Source organism: Episyrphus balteatus, chromosome 2 (genome assembly GCF_945859705.1).
Source record: "Episyrphus balteatus chromosome 2, idEpiBalt1.1, whole genome shotgun sequence".
Taxonomy (NCBI): domain Eukaryota; kingdom Metazoa; phylum Arthropoda; class Insecta; order Diptera; family Syrphidae; genus Episyrphus; species Episyrphus balteatus.
The window spans coordinates 33,890,179-33,902,026 of NC_079135.1; the positions used below are offsets into that span (position 1 = coordinate 33,890,179).

Below are 11,848 nucleotides of genomic sequence, written 5' to 3' on the forward strand. Positions count from 1 at the left end.
TTCGTTATTTTTAGACAAGGGGTACCCCTTGGATAATTTTTGAAAATCTTAAAAAAATTAATTTGTAATTTTTTTTAGCTAAATACATAGGCCTGTTTACAATGATCTCATATCTGTAAATCAAAACTTGTTTCGGGACTTTGATCCGAAAATATCTTCTTCCGAATGAAGAGGAGCAAAACAATTATTTCGATTTCAAATAATTCAGCAACCCGAACTCCTACAAACTTTTGGTTCAGTTATGAATAGAGTCTAAAGAGTCCTTTCTTTTGATTACTCATTCGAAGGATTTGGAGAAAATTTTTTAAAATTCTTTATTTTTAGATAAGGGGATAATTTTTGAAATTTTTGATCCGAAAATATCTGCTTCCGAATGAAGGAAAAGTAATTCAGCAACCCGAGCTCCTACAAACTTTTGGTTTTTAGTTATGAATACAGTCTCTCTAAAGAGTCCTTTCTTTTGATGTCTCATCCGATGGATTTGGAGAAAATTCTTGAAAATTCTTTTTTTTTAGACAAGGATAATTTTGGATAGTTTTCGAGAATCTTAAATAAATGAGTTTGTAATTTTTTTTTGCGTAATGTATATTTTTTTATCTTATTCTACAAAAAGTTACTCACTTAACCGCTCTCGCTCGATCTACTAGGTTAATATTTACCGAGCTTAACGAGCTATTCCTGATCGAGCTCAGAGCTAAAAAAAAAAAATGATTTCGGAGTTGAGGGCTCTCTCAGCTAAAAAAGTAACACAAATCTTTTTTTGTAAGCTCAGTTCCCCGCTCGGGGATAAAAAAGACGAACACCTAAAATAGCTACGTGAACTCACTCAAATTCTTAGAGTAGATTAAAAACAACATGGAGGCTAGGGGCATGGCTAACGGCCATCATGGTATAAAAAGAGAAGGTATGATCATTAGAAAAAACTCAGTATCGAGAACTGTCAAAACTTATGGCTACTTAAGGTTTTGACAGCCCAGCCCATTGAATTTGTTGTTGTAAACAAATTTGTCTTCGAAATTGTTGTTGCTTTTGACTTTGCCAAATGCCAAACGTCAAAACCTTATTACCCCATTTTGTAAGATGGCGGCTCTAATGATCATACCTTGTCTTTTTATACCATGAACGGCCATATTATTCACTAGTTTAAAAAATACATCTGGATGTAAAATTGTCAAATGTCAAAAATAATTCCAAATCCAAAATAGTTATCCTGATTTTAACTATGAAAATTGTTAAAAATGACTATTTTTTTTGTGTGATAGTGAATATTATGGATTTGGATTTATTTTTCACATTTCAATTTCTTTACATCCAGATGTATTTTTTAAACTAGTGAATAATATGTCAGTAAATGAATTTAATTTTCACTTAATAAAAAAATTTACAAACGGAACGGAAGTACAGATATAGGAAAATCTATTTCTAAAATTGTTTTATTTACGCTATATTTTTATAGCACTTGGCATCACTTTAAACCATCATTTTCCAAACACTTCTTAGCTTGGGGTGACAGTTTAATTAAATGTCATTAAAAATATTATATAGTCATCTCTTTCTAACCAATTAAAACTCTGTTACAAAAATCTCACGAAAGAAAAAGAAATCTGATTAAACCAAAGATTAGTGATTACATGAAAAGATCTCTTCTTCTAGTTGAGTATTGAGTTGCGTTGCAAAGCGAAGCCATCTTCAACTTCATTTCATTTCATGCGCTTGTATTTGTTTTACATAAATCAGAATAAAATTCTATTATTATTTTTTTAAATATTAAGAATCCAATTAAATATCCAAATATAAACAAATAAAGCTAAAGAAAACATTAATTACTGAACTACACTTAAAAGTGCTTGATTTATCTGTGCGATATTTATAGAAATCTCTCGAATTGTGGACATCTCTTTCGGATTTTTGTGTGTGTCAAGAAAAAAATGGCGCTAACCAAGAATTTTTGACGATAGAGAAAAAAAAAAAAGATTCACGTGTTTGTGTTTAGAGAAAATTCCAATGAAGTAGAATTTTTATTTTTATTATTTTTGTTTAATTAATCTTTAAGATAAAAAGTTACACACATTTGAAATAATGTCAGATGAAGTTGAATTAATAACTCCTGAACCTCCAGTCGAAGAAATTCCCAAAGAAGGAATCACAATGGAAGAAATGCTTAATGATGAAACTGTAAATGAGAGTATTGACGAGTTGACAAGCATTGAACGAGATCTTGCTATAATGCATGATATCGATGAAGATGAACCAAATGTTTTACATAGTGGCATTGTCGAAGAAGCACTCGCCATGGGCGTCGCTTCTTCGTCGAATGATGTTGCCGCTGATAAACAAGATGCGTCTCCGGCTTCAAAAGCCGATGATGCACATGACAATTCAGCTGAACGTCGAAATGGCACATCAAATAATAACTCGGACACAACAAATGATGCCCCTGATTCGACTACGGGGTCGGCAGCGGGTCCCGCCAATAAAGTCGAAGAAATGCCTTTAATGCATGATGACCTTTTGGCGGTTTTGAAAGGCACAGATACCGAAGATAGTGGTGAACCTAATGTCACTATCGAAGGCGAGGGAGAGTTTGCAATTGTCGATATAATAGACAATGAAATTGAATTCCCCGAACCAGATCCTCTGGCAAAGGAATTGGAAAAGCCCGAACCTCTTACTAAAGAGCAAGTGCGTAAGGTTGCTTTGGAGCAATTTCAATCACTTTCAAAATCCTCACGAAATCGTGAGGCTAATCGCCGCCGGAAACAAGATATAAAGTCTATTACACAGCCGGCAGATTTGGTGACTTCTTTGGTCTCTGATTGGAGTGATGGGGATGATGCTAATCCTGATGATTCAGATGAAAGCATCTCGCCGCCTAAGAAGAAGGTTGCACCTTCGGCGGTGCATGTAAAAGTCGCACAGGCGAAAGTACCAACTCAAGCTGCTTCGAAAACGGCGGCGGTGGTAACAACAAAACCGGTACAGCCTGCCAAATCAGCGCCAGCGGCTAAAGTAGCTGCAAAAGCACCTCAGAAGCCTGTTCAAAAGGTAGAACCATCTACAGAGAAGGAGAAACCAGCTCCAGCTGTATCTACCGCAGCAGCTGCATCAAAGAAAGCCGTCGCCACTTCTCAGCCTAAGAAGGTTATCAATGCTGAAAAGAAACAACCAGATCCCCCGCCGCAACCAACATTTAAGCGAACTAGAATCATCAAGAGGAAGATAATATGGGATCCGGATGCACCGGAAACTCAGTTTTCATATGCCAAATTGGTTAAACCGAGTACCCCGGCTGCCGGGAAGAAGGAGAAAGCTGCTGCTGCTGCAGCAGCAAAATTAAAAGATGATTCAGAAGATGGTTCGAGGGCGGGAACACCGCCAGTTAAAAGGCCACCGTCGACGACTCCGTCGGTTAATGGAGGAAGTAGAAAGAAGACTTCTAGGGAAATCGACCGGTTGTTGGGTGATGAGGGAGCTGTTAATATGTTGAATTCATTGGAGACAGAAAGGTCGAAACGCACACCAGATATTGAGACGATTTCACCGAGGCCGACAACAGCACGAAAGGCGGTAGCAGCAGCATCATTGTCGCCAGTTGAAAAGCCTGTAAGTTTAATTAAAGTTTTTTAGGTATTTTTATTTTTCTATAATTGAAGGTATTTTTTGCAATTGTTGGGAAAGTTTGAAGATTCATATTTTTGGCTAATTAATGAAATTTCAAAAAGCTTGTAGATGCAGATTTTAAGTGACTTGATGTAAGCAAACTTCGAGCTGTAGCTCAAGTATTCTTAGAGCAATGTTTGAGCTGGACCAGTAGCATATTAGTTAGATTTTCTATCTTATTGTCATAGCCTTTGTAAAAAAAAAAAAAACTACATACACGTCATAAAACACTGCAGAAAATCATTGTTCCTGTTTCCTTATTGCTTCTTGTTTTAAGGTGTATGAGAACTCCACGCATATAATAGCTTCCAATATTAAAACAAAAAACCTTGTTTAGGCAGGTGTACACGTAGCTACCTAGTTGGGATTTTCCAACTTGTCTTGCAAAGAAGAATAAGAAGACAACAACAAAATGTTATTCTTGTTGTTTTCAATAGAAATCTACTAAGAAGACGGCACCTTTTTGGTTTTTAATTAGCACTGAATCTGGCAGAAAATTCGAATTAGCTTCAAGATAATATTTAGCATAATTTCATTAATTAATTAGTTTAATAAACAAGAAAAAGATTTTGTTGATATAAAAAATTAAAAAAAAAAGGAAAAATTCATCAAACTACGAGTATTGAAAAACTACGAGTGTTAAAGTTAGGCATTAATTAAATAAAAAAGTATTTAACGTTTAATAACGTTAAACCATTGAAGTACAATTTTGTAATGCTAACATACTCCTCCAATTGCTTATTCAAAGCACGTTGAAGGATTGTCGAAATTTGTCGGGGTGGTGTGAACCCTTGGTTGCGTGAAAACCTAGCTCGCAGGAACAACAATTGCTTCGTCTAGCCTAGAGCAAAAACAAAAAATATACAAATCCTTTTTTAAATCAAAATTAAGGTTTTGTGTATCATTTAAGTAAACCTGAAAAACTATCAAAATATAACTTTGAAAATTGTTGGTCTTTTAATTTTTTGGCCAATAAAGTTAAATCTTTAGTTCATTTTACTTCATTTGAACAGTGTCTCAGTCATTCTGACTGAGAGCCTTTCTCCCAAAAGGACTCACCACTCCATTCCGAATCCCCACATGGACTTTCACTATATCTCCCTAGATCCACAGAGCAAATGATGGACCCGATCACTTTTTACTTTTATTTACTCTTTACCCAAAACGAGACCGCTTATTCTGGCTGCCCTTGTCCTGACAAAAAAGAGAATGCCGTATTTTTGTATGGGACATTTCCTCCCCGAGTTTCCTATTATTGCTTTTCAATCATTTCCCATTGTGTCAAATATGCTAAGGCTGTCCTCGGTCTGACTCTGACCCCACTATGGGTTTCTTCCATACAAGAATGCGTTCGATTTCTAAATTTTCCTATTGGGCAGTTCTGATTTCTTCAATGTGGTTCCTAACTTTTTACCTACAATTTAAATTGTTCATAACAATTTAATATTTAATTTAAACATTATTTAAAACGAGACCATTAACATTTAATTAATTTATGGAGTATCAAAAAACCTGATTTTTACAGCCTATGAACAAATGGAAACTTGATATAGAAAATGATTTTTTGTTATTTTTCTTGAGCGTGTAGACCGTAGCTTTAAAGTTCCTAATATGTAGGCGTTGAAAACATATCGAGTAATCGTATAAACTGAGCCTCACAATTTATTATTGCCAAAAACATAACATCTAATAGAATAGCCCAAATTTTAACCGGATTTTCATCCAATAGAAAATTTTTGGGAAATCATTAAAAAACAAGATAATGTTCGATTATGCCCATAATTGGTTAATGGTAAAATTTTGAGGGTGTACGGTCAAAACTGACTTCAGATTCGAATTCAACGGCTCTAAATACATAAAAAAAGGTAGGACCGGTTAAAAATTATGACTACTTTTTTTGATTGCCTGTGTAATTAGAACAAAATTATTACTAATTGGCGGAAAAACTTATTTGTACAATAAACATACCATTCTAGTGTAGAAATTGTGTTTTTTTTTTTTTGTAGAATTACTATTTTGTATATGAGCCGTTGTATTTGAAAGTTGTATAAGTCCATTTTTTCAAGTATTGAGATGTGTAAAGGTTTGCGTTTATAAGTTTTTAAAAATATAGCTAAATGTTAGGGAATTCAGGTTATGTATTTTACATAATTTACATGTTGAATTTTAAAATTTAATTAAATTTATTAAAATTCACCAAGAAAGTTAACGACCCTAATATGATAGGATTGAAAATGAGTGGCTACTGAGTATTAGAAATAAATTGTCAATTTGAATACAATTATATAGCTGTAGCTTTTAGCGTAAATTGACAAAATCTCAACCTCAGCTGGAGGCTGTAGGGGTTTCGTTCATTAAAATTTTGGTATTACTATAAGTTATAGCTACATCTGCCCTATTGTATTGAGGGGTTAAATGTGTGCGACCACCTCAAATAAGGGCTGAACAAGGAGCTGAGGACATCTCACTTTTGAGCTAGCTTACAATCTGCTATAGTATGTATGACCAAAACTAAATAGATTCAAATTGATTAACATCTGATTTCTTGATGAAGTTCTAACTTTTAAAACTCTTACTATTACTCAATACTAATTTATCCTTAATACATTTATTATATAAATAAAAAAAGATTTTTTCTTAATGTTCCTTTTCTATATATTGCAGTCAACAGCGCCGGCAAAGAAAGAAACAACCTTAGCGAAAAATCGCAAGACAAAACCAAAAGCATCCTCCACCTGGGACTATGTGTACAAACGCAAGAAGCAGCAAGATGATGATGCTATGATTATTCGTCGAAGATCGAATAGCTCCTATTCGAGTTCGGCAAGTATCAATCGTCTTAGCGTCGATGGTCCAGGATCATCTGGCAAATCAACAAAAACTTCAAAAACCCCTACAGGAAGTGACGCCGTGGAACCAAAGACGCCAGAGACTGACAATCAATTTGAGTTTGCAAAACCAGAAAATAAATCAAAATTAAAGAAAATGAAGAGTCCGGTAATTCTTGTCAATGCCTTGTCAGTCGATATGAAAAAAGGAACAGCAAAACGAATTACAAAGAGTTCGGTGGCTGATGATGAGGATGATGACGAAGAAGCAAGAGGAGATGTTAAAGTTTTGAATATTGGAAATGTGAGGCAAATTACTTTCAACACACATCGATCAAAGTTGGGAAGTACTTTAACTGTGCCGGTAAGAAATTTTTACACATGAATAATTTGAAAGTGTTAACTTAAACATTTTTGGATATTTTAAAATTTTCAGCTCATGAATGAATTGTGTAGAGTTTTGGAGGTTTTAAACAAGGACACAGAATGCAATGCTGTATTGATGCTTTCAGAAGGTCCAAACTTCTGCCAAGGAATCGATTTTACCGATTTGGCTGTGGGAACGGTGGAAAAGAGAAAAAATGCTGCTATTCAAATGGCAAAGGCAGTGAAGTGAGTATGAGTATTATTATTCAGTTTTTAACAATCTTATCGTTAATCAGATTAATTCAAAATCCTCAAGTATCGAATTTTTTTGACATCAACAAAGGTCATTCATATGACTTGCTTTTATGAGTTTTCTTCCATTAATCATAATAGACTAACCAAATCTTAATTATTTATCAACCCTAATCTCACATGTAAAAGGAAAATAGTTTTGATAATGAATATTTTATTTGTTTTACATGAGTCATTGTTTTTCGAAATTGTTATCATTTATTTTGATACAATTCATTTTTTTTTTTTTAAGATAGAATTGTATCGTATTAGGTAGATGTAGACTTGTTCATTGTTTTGTTGTCTCTTGAAAGCATTATAGGATATTGTCATTTAACCAAGAAAAATCCCATTTGTCCGTTTGTTTTTATGAGCAATGAATAAGCAATTAAAAAGAAATTATGATTACGTATTTGATCTCAATGGAAATCCCCAGGGATTTTTGTCTCTTTTGAAGTTTGAAGTGTCGTCTCAGGTTGATTTTCGTTTGATTTTTGCAGCGATGTCTTTTTTTGATGTATTAATAGATCTCGATGAGAAGGAAGTCGCTCGTGGCGTTTTGTGCAGGTCAATGCTTTTAGGTCTCTTTTGTTAACAGCATCGATAATGTGAACTTAATCAGCATAAGCAAGTAGTTGATCGGACTTTGTCGACGATAATATTTTTCCATGGTAATTATGCGAAGAAGAGGTTGACTCTTTCTATATATGTATTTGTTTGTAATTTTGATTTCACTTGCTTTTCAAGTCGATAAAAAGATGGTGTATTGTTTTTCGGATTGTACAAATTAGATCTAAATCTATCCACGCTAAGTGTCTGCTAATGTCTTGGAACATGTTTTTAGGTCGAAAAAAAAAATGGCCGCAAAGCGAAAATGAGTCGACTTCTGAAGTAATTAGAGTTTCCAGGATTACATTTTTCCGACAAAATTGTGAGCCTCCGTATCAGAAAACGTATGTTTTTTCCGTATTGATTGAATTGTTTTGCCTTAATGTCGAAATTTTAATTGTCTGTCGATATTCTCTCTTCTAGAAATTCACTTTTTGACATTTTGTCAGTGGTTTCCTCTTAATACAAATTAAAAGACGCAAGCTGTTGTAGCATTGCTTGCAATTGGGACCTCTAGAAAATTTTTCTTGTGGCGCTTGTCTCTAACATTTAATAGTCAAAGTATAAGCTTTGTTTTTTGGAATTGCTATCCTTATCCGCAGTTGGCATTTACATGCATTACAAAAACAACACGCAGCTGCCGATAAGAATAGAAGCTAAATCAAGCTACGGATAGAATTTCGACGAAGTGTATATTACGTTTTCCTTTACAGACTTTGCCTTTAGTCCTTCAACTCTTACTTTTGTTTGCTTATTGATTTGCTTTTGTATTCTTGAATTGTATTCTTGATTCTTGTTTGCAATTGCTAAACACCTCTAGAATATACTCATCAAATAAGATATCTTAATATTAATGGTCAGATCCTTTGCTTCGCAGTTTTCCGTTTGCACATCAATCTCATATATATTTTTTGTCAATCGACTTTTTAGCAATTTTTGTTAACATATTTTTGTAGAAAAAGCTCTACGAAAAAGGCCTTGTACACTTTCTTCTTTTATGTAATCGTCCAAAGTGTGAGAAAATGATTAAAAATTAGTTTAATTTTTGAATTCAAAATAATTTTTTTTTGAAAAATTATAATAATCGAACGTGCAAGACATATTTGGCCATAACTGTGAGAAAAACACATGTAGTAACTTTCATAATTGCTCTCAGTTGGCTTATCAACTTATTTCCTCAGAGTCCTAGTATCTGTCGCTTGAAATCTTTGTTCTTCTCCTGAAGTTTTTTTATTGTGAGTTTTGTGGCATTGACCTCAATTAAGAGTTTTCAAGAACGAATTAGTTGATCTACTTTTTTTTAAGAAAATATCACTCAAAATAAAAAAAATATAATAAATAAAATGCCATTTATTTAAAAAAACTGTTTTCGTCTTGAATAATAACAAGATTGTTGTTATAAAAAAAAAATTCCATAATTCCGAAACTCTCTTAAAAACCAAAACCATAATAAAAATATCGTTTATTTTTTTTTTTAGAAACCTGCTTACAACACTTGCTCAATTCAGCAAACCTCTCATAGCTGGCGTAAATGGCTCCAATTCTGGATTAGGAGTTACAATGTTGCCTTTGTTTGACGTAGTCATTGGCAGTGACAAGGGAACATACGAAACGCCTTATGCTAAAATTGGACAAATTCCTGAAGGATATTATATTTTCTCAGAAACATCAAAAATACGTTCAACTTTTGTAAGTTACAAAAATTAAAGAATATTTCTTGTTGATTTTAAAATAAAAATATATTTTGTTTTTCTTTCAGAAAACAAAACTTCTCTGGCTCTCGGAGAAATTACACTCAACAGAGTCTGCATTATCAGGTCTTGTCAATAAACTGACGAGCATTGGTAAAGTAAACGAAGAAGCACTGAGTGCAGCAAAACGAATTGCATCGCTTTCTCCCGAGGTAAAATATAAATTTACACATTTTTATCTTCAGCTGTAACTTATTTTAATTTTAACCAATTTCAGACCTATTCAGTGATGAAGAAACGAAGCATAGAAAATGCTTTACCACAAATTATTGACTCACTTGACGAGGAAGAAGAAATTTTAATACGACAATGGTGCAGTGCGCCATGTGTGGAGAATTTTAAACATTTCATCCAAAAGGGTCAATGGTGAAACAATTATAATTTACTGATTTTTATTTTAAAAGGAAACTTGACGAATTCCTCCTTAACAAACAAAATCCAAAATTATATACTTGAGTTATGTAATAAACAAAAAAATAAAAAAAAAATAGTTAGATTATAAAAAATATTAAAAATGTTATAATTTGTCACTTCTTTTCTTATCAATTTTGTAGATGAAACTTTGAGCTTTTGTTTTTAATGAAACGAAAGGAAAATCACCATGTTGAATTATTTACACAAAATTATGTTGAAGAAAAAATTAAATAAATAAATGTCGCATTTTATTTTTAATAAAAATAAGAAAGACTTTTAGTAATTAAGTTAAATATCAGAAAAAAAAAAAAACAATAATTGGCGCAAGAATACGAATCCAGTCGAAAGAAAAACCTTATACGGCCATGTTATTGACTAATTTCTAAATTCGTTAATAGTATGGTTGTCAATATTTTATCAAAAAAGTTTAAATAATTGTAAATATAAAAATAAAATAAGAACCAACACAAAGATTCATTACAATTATACAATTTGTGCTTTTTGTTAAAATTTTTGATTACAAATTTCGCTGTTTTTTATTATTATTTTTTTTTTTTTAATTTTATTTTGCATTGCAATACATCTTACCTATAATTTGATTTCTTTTCATCATATGGATACAATTTAGTAAAAAAAAAAGAAAAATTAAAAAGATTTATTATAATCTTAAATTTAGATAGTAGTTATATTAATTGCAATTATATAATTTTGAAGTGTAATTTTTTTCTCTTTTTAAATGGAAATAAAACTTGAAACGAAAAAATAATTAATTTTTATATTTTTAAATGGAATACGCGCTTTTGTGAGCCTCGAAGCGGAGCAAAATCGTGATGCTACTTTTGCTTGCTGGAAGGCAATTGATGAAGAAATTCATCAATTGTCTTCCAGTAATTCTAGTTTTTTTGAAGACAAAAATTCTTGGGCAATTTTTATTCCGTCTGCATTGATATTGATTGGCGAAGAAGGAACAACAATAAACTATACGGATTGTACAAATGCACTTATGAAGCCAAAGGAGTATAGTTGCAGTGATTGATGCGGACAAACACGCTCAAGTTCGCAAAGTTTTGGATTGCAACTCAGGGACGACGCAGGAGAGGAGACAAAGAACCATAATTGGCGGATGGAGTCGGAAGCTACTGTCAATTGTTGTTTTCTTTGACTTTTCGATAAGTTTTCATCCGTCGAGTGCGATTGCGAGTGCTGTTCCCCTCCGTTTCATCCGACTATGACGCATCCAACAATTATAGTTCTGCCACAAGTCTTACCCGATTAAAAATAGAAATTGAATTTTTAAAGAAAAAAATCATGAGCGCCGCAGCACCGCTGCACCACCGCCGTTTGCAGGAATTTTCGCCGCACCCACCGCCGCACCACGACTGCAGCACGTCCGCACTATTTCATTTTGAATGGAAAATTCGGTGCACGACCGCCGCACCACGACAGTCGTGCACGTCGTGGTGCGGACGTGCTGCAGCGGTGGTGCGGCGGCTTAGAAATTTTTGATCATAGTGCGGACGTGCTGCAGCGTAGGTGCGGCGGTCAAAAAGTTCTGCGGACGTGGTGCAGCGGTGGTGCGGCGGAATTCCATTTTTACTCGGGTAGGTGGCGCATGCTTGCGAAACTAAAGCAGCGTTTCGGACGCATTTTGAACGCGTTTTGGAGGCATTTTGGAGACGTTTTGAACGCGTTTTGGACGCGTCTCGGACGCGTTGAGGACACGTTTTGGACGCGTTTCGGACGCGTTTTAAACGCGTTTCGGACGCGTTTTGGACGCGTTTCGGACGCGTTTCAGACGCGTTTTAGACGCGTTTCGGATACGTTTTGGGCACGTTTTGGATACGTTTCGAACGCGTATTGAAAGCTTTTTGGGCGTATCGGACGCGTTTTGAACTTGTTTTGGACGCGTTTTGGAAGCATTTTAGATGC

General features: G+C 34.0%; 1 protein-coding gene across 1 annotated transcript; it reads left to right on the plus strand.

The window, feature by feature from the left end:
* Window positions 1-1,666: 1,666 nt before the first annotated feature.
* On the plus strand, window positions 1,667-10,517 carry LOC129910223 (nucleolar protein dao-5). Its single transcript, XM_055987505.1, has 6 exons — window positions 1,667-3,603; window positions 6,325-6,852; window positions 6,925-7,100; window positions 9,233-9,443; window positions 9,514-9,657; window positions 9,723-10,517. The coding sequence occupies exons 1-6, from the start codon at window positions 2,080-2,082 to the stop codon at window positions 9,873-9,875; spliced, it is 2,736 nt and encodes a 911-aa protein (XP_055843480.1). The 5' UTR covers window positions 1,667-2,079; the 3' UTR covers window positions 9,876-10,517.
* Window positions 10,518-11,848: the final 1,331 nt, after the last annotated feature.

Excerpts from the sequence above, each read along its gene's own strand:
- LOC129910223 (XM_055987505.1), top strand. The coding sequence starts at position 2,080 with ATGTCAGATGAAGTTGAATTAATAACTCCTGAACCTCCAGTCGAAGAA. Across the intron at positions 3,604-6,324 it reads TGTCGCCAGTTGAAAAGCCT|TCAACAGCGCCGGCAAAGAA; the intron begins GTAAGTTTAATT and ends TATATATTGCAG. Across the intron at positions 9,444-9,513 it reads CAAAAATACGTTCAACTTTT|AAAACAAAACTTCTCTGGCT; the intron begins GTAAGTTACAAA and ends TTTTTCTTTCAG.